The sequence below is a fragment of the Embiotoca jacksoni genome, unplaced genomic scaffold (assembly GCF_022577435.1).
Source record: "Embiotoca jacksoni isolate LCO1_2020_lvr unplaced genomic scaffold, fEmbJac1.0.p SCAF_4, whole genome shotgun sequence".
Lineage (NCBI taxonomy): Eukaryota > Metazoa > Chordata > Actinopteri > Embiotocidae > Embiotoca > Embiotoca jacksoni.
Window position 1 is genome coordinate 4,953,277 of NW_027185392.1, and position 9,943 is coordinate 4,963,219.

General features: G+C 40.2%; 1 protein-coding gene across 4 annotated transcripts in view; it reads left to right on the forward strand.

Moving 5' to 3' along the window:
• Window positions 1–9,413, forward strand: part of helz (helicase with zinc finger) — a 57,000-nt gene extending 47,587 nt beyond the window's left edge. For all 4 annotated transcript variants that reach the window (XM_069168441.1, XM_069168442.1, XM_069168445.1 and 1 more), the window contains 6 exons: window positions 100–186; window positions 321–818; window positions 2,170–2,425; window positions 2,719–3,469; window positions 4,170–4,473; window positions 4,868–9,413. In XM_069168441.1, coding sequence (XP_069024542.1) covers window positions 100–186; window positions 321–818; window positions 2,170–2,425; window positions 2,719–3,469; window positions 4,170–4,473; window positions 4,868–5,367 — 2,396 coding nt within the window. In that variant the 3' untranslated portion in view covers window positions 5,368–9,413. The remainder of the gene's footprint in view (window positions 1–99; window positions 187–320; window positions 819–2,169; window positions 2,426–2,718; window positions 3,470–4,169; window positions 4,474–4,867) is intronic.
• The last annotated feature ends 530 nt before the right edge of the window (window positions 9,414–9,943 follow it).

Consider the following 9,943-nt stretch of genomic DNA (forward strand, 5'->3'; position numbering starts at 1 on the left):
ACTCATGAAAATCAAACATTTTATGTAATCACAGAGAAGAAATTAACTTTAAGAAATAGCCATGTGGTTTAAAATGTTTTTGGTTTTTTTCTTTCTTAGGTAAATTAGAAGGATGTCCAAAGTCAGAGCAGAACCGTCTCCAGACCCCAGAAAGAAAAAACACAGACATGAAGGAAAAACAGGCAAGTTACACCCACTTTACCAAAGCTGAAACTGAAATGGTAAAAGTGTTGCGACTGGGTGATGATGATTAAATTAGACAACTGAGATGTGTTTGATAATGGTGCTTGGGTTGGTGTTTAATTTTTGTGTCCAGGGAGATTTAGACACAGGCCAAAGTCGAAGTCTGGATTCACAGACCGAAGGGCTGGTTGGATTTCCCAACACGCTGCTCCATCGAAAAGACCCCTCAGCTGCCCAAAGACCCCTCAACTACCACCTGGCACCACCCAACCCAGCTTTTCCTCCGCATCCCGCCGCTGGAAGAACCTTCCCCCAACAGTATCCAGTCTCTCGGCTCCCTTATCGGGTCGGCCAGCCTCAACACCCAGGGATGGCCCAACAGAGTCAGCAGCTCAGTCCTGCCTACACGGGTGGAAGCCACAACGCTTCCTTCTTCAGTGGCCCCATTCCCGCTCACAGATCTGTCCAGTCGCCTACTTTGGATGGGCCGGAGGCTGGAGGGGTGGAGGAGATGAGTGGCACCATTAGGACTCCAATGGGCCACCCAGCAGGCCACCACCCAGGCCTGTCACAGCATAACAGGGTCAGCAGCTTTGGGGAGGACGGACAAGATGGAAACCTGGGAGATGGTTTGGGTGAGTGGAATATATATATATATATATATATTTTTTTTTTTTTTTTTTTTTTTTTTTTTTATCATGATGTTAAAGGAAATTGCCAAAACTTTCATATGTACATTACTGCCAACACCAAATAAAAATGTTTAGTCAGCTAATAAATTAATCAGCACCACAAGTCTCACATTGTCTTCACTATACCGACTTGCTCATCTTTGAGGTGCATTTCAATTTTACATTAAGTGTGATTCTCAATCAATTTATTGCTCACATAGATATTTTTTCTAAAGCACCCTTTTTTAAAAATTTGAATGAAAAGTAATAAATGAAAATTAAGGTTGTCTTTTTATTTTTTATTTTGAAAGGTTGATATTGTTCTAGTGGCTAAACAGTAGCTGCCTTAACCTCCAGTTACTCCAGATGTAATGTCACTTTGGACACATTATCTCTTGGTATTTCATCTATGGAAATAAATAGTGCACTGTTCAAACAATGATTTAATTACCAGTGAAATCACGACTTTTCTGTGATAAGGACATTAGATTGCAGTACAGTTTGATCACATAGCACATTACAACTCAATGGGACGAAAGGCAAGACTCCTTAATTAAAGTGTTTTTTTATTATTTTAAATCTGAGAATAGCAATAATGCTCTTCACTATAAGATAAGTTTACAAAGTGCTCATTAGTTGAGAGAGTCACAAATTGACTTAATGACTAAATCGTCTTCATATTAGACTTGATTTCACTTTATAATCAGAACATTTTTCAGAAATTTGCAATTTCTGTTGCAATTTAACATTCAATATAAACAAGATTTGGTCGTGGAGTCCGAGTTTTTATTTAGCAATAGTTTGCAGCTGGAGATATACTTGCTTTTTTAACAATTGCGTAGAATATGGGCTGTGTGGTGAACGTAATTATTTACATACTTGCTTTGGTACTTTGCTTTTTACTGGATGATCTCACCAGATGGCACACCAGAGAACTAAGCATATAAATAGAACTTTCAGATTTGCATGATGTAAACAATTCAAATGCCGACTTTACTGTATTATTTTGGGAGAAATTGGACTCAGTGGAGCAGCGATTGTTAAGATTACTTAGCCAGCTCAGGAGTCTGATGACTGAGGAACAAAACACGCCATCAGTTCCGTCCACACTCTTGTTTTCCCAACATTTCCCGCTGCGCATCAGACTTATTTCCTTCATCTGTCTATATTAAAAAATATTAAAAAACACAATCACATTTAAATTTGTGGTACATTCTATATATTGAATTGACTTCTGTGTTCAGTTGCCCTAGACCACAGAATCATGAGGACCGCACCAGTGGCTTTAAAACTAATCACACGGTTGCCCTTTCAGACCTCCAGGGTCCCTTGGCTCTAGAGGCCCTGAGCCAGCAGCAGCAGGCAGCGAGGTTAGGCCAGTGGGGGGAGGCAGCAGGCCCTTTCCTCCAGGGCGGCGTCGCCTTTCCTCTGCCCCAACAGCTCGCCCACCTCGCTCAGCCCGGCGTGGCTCGCTTCCCCCATCAGCTGCTCCGGGCAGCTAGCTGGGGCCTCGGTGCCAATATGGATGATGAAAGTGTTCCTCCTGCCTCTTCTGGACCAGCCTTCACCAGGTTAGATGTAACACCAGTTTTCATTTGTAACAATCTGCTAACTTGATAAAAAAAAAAAAATATATATATATATATATGTTTATTTGCTTTAATATAGAACATCAAAAATACCGTGTATATTTAAGAAATTGTTTGAAACCCGATTTGCATTGCTGTGTTCTCTTTTTTTGTTTGTTCCCCCTGAGATATTTAAGCCTTCTTATTGTCCTTACCAATTTTATTTTATTTTTTTCCTTTTGATGTTGCCTTAAAACGTGACAGAGTTCAAGTGTAAAGAAATTTTTAATTCCCAGGTACCCAGGCCTCTTGAGAGAGATGGTCCCACAGGAGCAGCCTGATCCCAGGGAAGCAGCTGAGATGCAGCCCCCACCTCAGTCTCGTCTCCTCCAGTACCGCCAGTCCCAGTCCCGTGCCTCAGGTGACCCTTCATCCTCTTTAGCCGCCATCTCCAATCATGCCGGCCCTTTTCCATCAGGACTCTACTCCCACGACGCAGGTCGCGAGCTCCTTAACGACAACCTTCTCAACAACCAAGCCCTGCAGCAGCAGCAGCAGCAGCAGCAGCAGCACCCGGGGAACCCCCTGTACAACACTGGTAGCTACCCACATCAGCCACCAGCTCACCCTGCCAGCCCTCCTCCCTCCCAGGTCAAATACCTTCTGCAAGAGGCCCAGTGGTCCCACGGTGGAACTGCATCTGTGAGCCCACCACAGCAGAACCACCTGTTAGGGAACCAGGGCCACGGGCTTCCTTATGGACTGCCCATCATGGCTCATCCCAGCAGGCAGGAGCAAGTCCACCTGATGCAACTTCACCATCAGCACCAGCAGCAGCAGCAACATCAACAGCAACAACAACAGCAGCAGCAGCAGCAGCAGCAGCAACAACAACAACAACAACAACAACAACAACAACAGCAGCAGCAGCAGCAACAACAACAACAACAACAACATCACCAACAAAATCAAGGTCCAGACCAGGAATCCTACCATCCACTGTCCCCCAGAACATCAGCAGCCACAGCCCTTCACAATGTAGATGAGGTAAGATTTAGTCATTCATTTAGCTCATTACCTTTCAGGCTGATCTGGTAAACTAAAATCATTTTAGACTAAAATAATGTGTCCAAACTAGAGCAGTTCAGGAGACACAAACTCAAAATGATTTAAGAAGACGCTGCAGTCAGTGTTTTTATATTGGCGAAACGTCTGCTTTCTCTGTATGTCTGTCCTTCCAACAACATCCTGGATTGCGTTTTGTCAGAATGACTTAATGCCAGAACAGCTTTGATTTTGCCAGCTTGTTTACCGCTTTTGTCAAAATATTCAGCGATATCAAACTTCCCTGGAGAAATCAAAGTGACCTGCGTCAACAAGCAAATGTGGATAATTAGGGGCTTAGGTCGCTCAAGTCTGATAAGCAGAATGAAGATAACAATGTGTTCCTCAAACGCTATCTAACAAGACGAAAACAAATAAATTCAGACTTGTTTGCTGGACTCGGCCCTCTCTCTGTGTTAAGTCCATTACAGGCAAGAATGATCAGATCAATAAGAAACGTCTTGCATTAGTATGCTTGTTAATATTATTGTCTCCGTAACTGAATCACTACGCGCTGTGAGAAGGCGACGCTGTTGTTCCAACGCTTACTCGAGAGCTGCAAGTCAAGGTTTGAATATCTTTCAGATGAATATCTCGTTCTCACCTTCTGTCCCCCTCATCCTTCCTCTACCCGTCTGCACAGTATGAACCCAGAGGCCCCGGTCGGCCTCTCTATCAGCGCCGCATCTCCTCCACGTACCCAGACGAATCATCTCCAGCCAGCACTCACAACGCCCTGTCCCAGCAGTCCCAGCAGTCCCAGCCCTGCACGTCAGACTCCCAGGACCACCCGCATCCACACATACAGCATCATCAACACCCACATGCTCCATACGGTTATCCCCCACATGACCACCTCTGGCCCAGTAACGGCGGGGGTCCCGCTCCGTTTCAGAACATTCCGTGTAACGGAGCCGGCACACTCGTTCAGCATCGGGAGCTTCTGGGTAGGTTTTTTTTTCTTTCTTTTGTGTTTTTTTTTTCAGGCATTATCTCCTTTTCACTTGAGCAGTTTTTGTATATTTTATGTCACAGCTGTTTATTCTACAGGGTTATTTTTCTGTCCATGTTCCTTACGCACCGGTTAGTAATGGATACTTTCCCCGTTATAAATACTTTCCTTGGGCAAAATCATTGCATCCATTTCCACCGTTAATCAGACGACCGTGCTATTCGTTTTCAACACGGATGATTTTAAGGAGTTCACTATTCATTTCTTTCTCGTCGTATTTTGTGATTGTGAAACTGCTTCGGGATCACGTTACAAGGCGACGTTTACAGTTAAAATGAAATTGAATGAATTGACCGTATCATTTTTTGGGCCACCTCTCCATTTTGCAGCTTCCAAGGGCCTCCGTCAGACAGAGGAGCAGGTAAAGTCCGAGGTCACAGCAGCACAGCAGACGCACCCACACTCCCTCAACTCCCTTCAGCACCAGTTTCCTCCTCTCATGCCCAAGAACAAGCAGCAGCAGCAGCAGCAGCCGCCGCCGCCGCCGCAGCAGCCGCCGCCGCTGCAGCAGCAGCCGCCGCCGCAGCAACAGCAACAACAACAACAACAACAACAGCAGCAGCCGCCGCCGCAACAGCAGCAGCAGCAGCAGCAGCAGCCGCCGCCGCCACCTCCGCCACCACAGGCTCCCACAGAGCCCAGCCAGGGGGCTCCGAATTTAAGCAAGCCACCCACCATGTCCTACGCGAGCGCCCTCCGCGCTCCACCCAAGCCCCGGGCTGTTCGGCCTGAACAGGTCAAAAAGAACAGCGACCCTCTCTCCCTCCTACAAGAGCTGAGTATAGGAAGTTCAAACGGTAGCAATGGGTACTATTCCTACTTTAAATGAGTGTCACTTCTCCCACGTAATAAACAAATGATAAAACTAAAAACAAACACAAAAAAAAAAAAAAAAAAGTTACAAAAAAAAATAAGCAAAATTGTTTCTAAAAAAAAAAATACCCCAAAAATAGTGCAAAGTGCATTTACAAATTGTTTCTATCAGTAGGTTTGTTTTCTGCATTTTTGTTTCATTTTAACTTTTTATTTGTAACAGTATTTTTATTTTATTTTTCTCCTGTTTCACATATCTGTGAAGAAAGTAAGTATATATAATGAATGCATTACTGGTATATATACATACTCATTATGTATATATGAATATATACTTATATTACCTACACTTGTATATGTACGTAATGCAAAAAAAAATTAAAAAAATGTAAAAAAATGTTTTAAAAAAAATTTAAAAAGGCAAGACTTGGTTGACCACTTAGCCTTCTGCTTTCCTTACTGAAGTTGGTTTTGTTGATTACTAAAGAGGTATGTTGACGTTTTTATTATTATTATTTTTTATTCCTCAGTTTTGAGTGGACATTACGTCTTGATTTTCATACTACTGTTGTCGCGGTAACGGACACAAGCTAAGCGGTCAACCAGGACAGAAACTACATGGAACAGTGTATAGAAGTAGATAAAATTTTTCCTCTAATCTGTACATATAAAGAAAATAAAAGACTGAATTGTATGCCACAGACATGTCCTTAAAATTCCTGTATGATGCTACCATTTGCATTATGAGTTCTATTTCTGTTTTTCGGCTTCTCATCTTTAATTCTTAGACATCCTTTACCTGGGACTTGTCTTCCGTGATTAAATAGTAAATGTGATTATTTATGGAGGGGAAAAAAAAAAAAAAAAAAAAAATAGAAGTGTTGATTGCATATTTTACTTTTCACTGAAGTGTCATCAGCAAAAATAGAAACAGTGTGAACATGTCAAAATAGCAACAACCATGTCATTCCTCCTCTGTGTGCTTTAAAGATCAGACAACAGCAGACATCGCTTTTAGTGGTGAGATAATCCTAAACTGTTTTGCTTGTGGCTGACATGCAGTCCTTTTTTTTATTTTTATTTTTTATTTTAATTTGATTGTTTTTTCATATTATTTTATGCCATCTCTACGACGGTCATTTTATTGCGGAGTTAGTTCTCCGCTCATATCAGATCTTTACCAGGGACTTTGTTTCAGTAACCATTCAGGATGTGAAATGTTGTTTTGTCACTAATGGACAGTGAGTTTCTTTTATATATATATATATATATTTTTTTTTTTAAAGGTTGCAGTACTCTGAAGGTTTGTGTAAGTGAGGAGAGAGTGGTGTGTCCTGAAAGGTAAGCTGAAACTGATCAATACTTCCAGTCAGATGTTTTTGAACTCACTAAAATATTAATTTTTGATCTTAAGTCTGTTACAACTGCAGGGTAAACACTCTGAAATTTAAAAATATAAGTAAAGACTGCTGTAAGTGTGAAACAGTTCTGGCTTCTTTATATAGCTGGAAACCATCTGGATCTTAAGTCCCTCTGTAGCAAACAATTCAGTTGTCAGTTTTTAACATGCAGTTGGTCTCGCAGATGTTTTGCCATCAGAGTTTCTCAGTTTCTAGACGCTTTTTCATTTTATAAGCCAGAATGGCCAAAGATTCTTTGCCGATTTCTCTTTGAAAAAGGCCTCGTGATAAATGATAATGATGACTCGTGTCTTTACTGAGCAGATATTTGCACCACATATATTGATCATTTCCATCACATTCAGGGTCAAAAAGCACTTTTTAAGTCTTTAGTTATGATTTCAAATTTCACGGCGTTTACCCCAACATAAGATTTACAACAAAAAAAAAAAAAAGAAAAAAAAAAAAAGAAAAACAAAACAAAACCATGAAAAGTTACAAAAACTCACTCTTAAGTCGACTGTTCAAAAACCTGTGACTGTCAGTATGTCATGTTGTTAGGCTGTGCATGATAAGAATGAATTGGTAATGTTGTGGAAGTCGTTCCCGGTCATTCACAAAACACCTTTTCTGATTGGCCTATTGATGTTGCAACAGAAGTTGAGTCTCTTTAATTGAATTGAACAAGCTCTAATCATGCTTTGCATTAGCTACAGCCACAACAGGTTTTTTTGTTTGTTTTTTTGTTTTGTTTTCTACACGTACTGTAACATCCTAACATAACAGAGGATAATGAGTCGGTTTGGCACACAAAGAGGCCACACAGCTACATGCACATGAAGTCACATCCAGGTGAAAGATGCTGATTCACTATCTGCCTTTTTTTTTTTTTTCTTCTTCTTTTTTTTTTTTTGCGTGCTTGGTCCTGTTTTATGTAATTCATTAACTGTTAAAACACCACTGCCCCATCTGCAAATTGGTGAAACGATAAGAATAAAATCACCCTACTTTTTCATGGCTTCCATATTGCAGTTCTTAGTCACTGATCAATCTCTTTAAATGTCACTTCCTCTGAACCCCGCAGCTAGTAGCTTAGATGTGTTTCAAACGGTCAGCAGAGCGCTTTCATACCAGGTTTTCTTTTCAGAGTTTTGACATTGTAACTCGAAGGTCCCGATTTTTTGACTTAGCGGAGAACACATACTTGTAAATATGCATTTTCTAGGGTATTTACAAACAAGAACTTTGGGAGCGCCTCAATTTTGTAGAAGCTGTTCAAAGAAGAGGTTTGCCCTTTTTAATTATGCAAATTCACAAAAAAATTATAAATCTACAAATGGACAACAACAACAACAACAACAACAACCCGGTTGGTAGTTGAAACATCTTGTAACTTTTTAGAGTTGTTTTTTTTTGTTTTGTTTTGTTTTTAAGATGGTGTCTGGCTGATGTGACAGAGGAGAATTTATGTTGCAGCTGTTACAAGATGACTTATTTCACTGTACAATGCATATTTTTTAAATAAGTGTTGCTGGATTTGTCCTGTTCTGTTGTTTTTTTTTGTCACTGCTTCACAGCTGTACAACAATCAACATCAAAAAAAAATATTTTCTTTTTTTTTTTTTTCTTTTTTTTTTTTATGTGAAGTCTTGTTGTTTTTTTTCTTTTCATGCATGTTGAAATGACCTGGCTGGTTTTTATCCCTGTTTTTATCAGTTTGTATTGATTTATGAATGAAAAAAAAAGAAAAAAAAAAGCTTTTGTTCAACCTGCAGAGTCAAATTTTGGTATATTATTTGATGTGTACAATAACTTGTGACATTATCAACAAAACTATTATACTATTTTACTAATGTGTCAATCAAATATGTAATGGTCATGTAAGTTCTTTTTTTTTTTTTTTTTTTTTTTTTTTTCTGCAGTTACTTAGCGGGGCTAAAGCTGAGGTTGCTCCCTGGTGTGTTATCGGATTTTATGAAGCTCATAGGATGTTTGTTTGGGGAATCAGTTTGCCACAAAGCAGTCGTTGGCTAATCTCTGAAGTAGTGCAATACAAATATTTCACCGCTTCTACAGCTACGGTTTTATTTATTTTTGAAGCAGAAGAGATTGAGCCAAAGACATTTTAAAGGGATTTTACTTTCCATTTTTCTTTATTGACGTTTTGTTTTAATGCTTCATTTCCCTGCCAGGAACATTTTGTTAAAAAAAAAAAAAAAAAAAAAAAAGGATCTATTTGACAGGATGTTTACTGAAAAGGTGTTTTTACTCCTCCCATCAATGCTCCATATAATCACCATATGAATTTTTTTTTTCTTGTTTTTTGGAAAGTGAAACAAACATGTATGTGGCACATGGAAAGGGAGCAACCTTTTGCCCAGCCAGCAGAGAGCACTGTGTTCAGCCTTCTATAAACGCCATCTTTTCCTGTTATCTGTCGGCTCTCCTCTGTTCTTCCCTTGCTGCAGTGAATCAATGGCACACCTGTTCTCCCAGCTTCCCATTGGTTCCTCCCCTGTGGGTACAAAATAATGAATAGATCTGTTTTACTCTTCTTCATTTCAGTTGGTGGTGGTTATAATAAAGGATTTAGACTGTGTTTTAAAGGTTTATTTTCTTTTTTTTAATTTGTTTCTCTATTAAAGTGTTTTTATTGAAACTGCTTGAGATCTGTTTCTTTTTTTTTTTCTTTTTTTTTTTATATATCTTCCACATCAGTATAAAGAGGCCTTTGTGCCTAGATTGTATAGATCAGCTGGGTCTACAGCTGAGGTTCCCGAACTTGCCACACCGCAGCGGTGTTAAGGCGTTTCGGTACATACAGTGCTCAATGCTGTTTGGTAAATGGCTGCTTCAGCAGTTTCGTAATTAACCCGAGGTCAGTTCTCTGTGGAAAGTGAGTTCAAGCGGGATTCGTGCAATGCATTTGCGTCTGGAAACACCAGGCTACATCAAAGCCGCTGTTTGCAGGTGGCAGCTCTCGCAAAGTGTTGCCACTTTTGCCCGTTTGATGTTTGTCGGACCTTGAAGTCATTTTAAAAAGAAAATTGCTCATCCCGATTAATAATAAAATAAAACGACTCAAAGAGTCCGAATCCGACTGTGTCAAGCTAACGGCAGTCGCCATAACGTTCAATACAGGCAAATTGTACCCCTGAATATTTAAATGATTAACCGATAACGTTCATATCA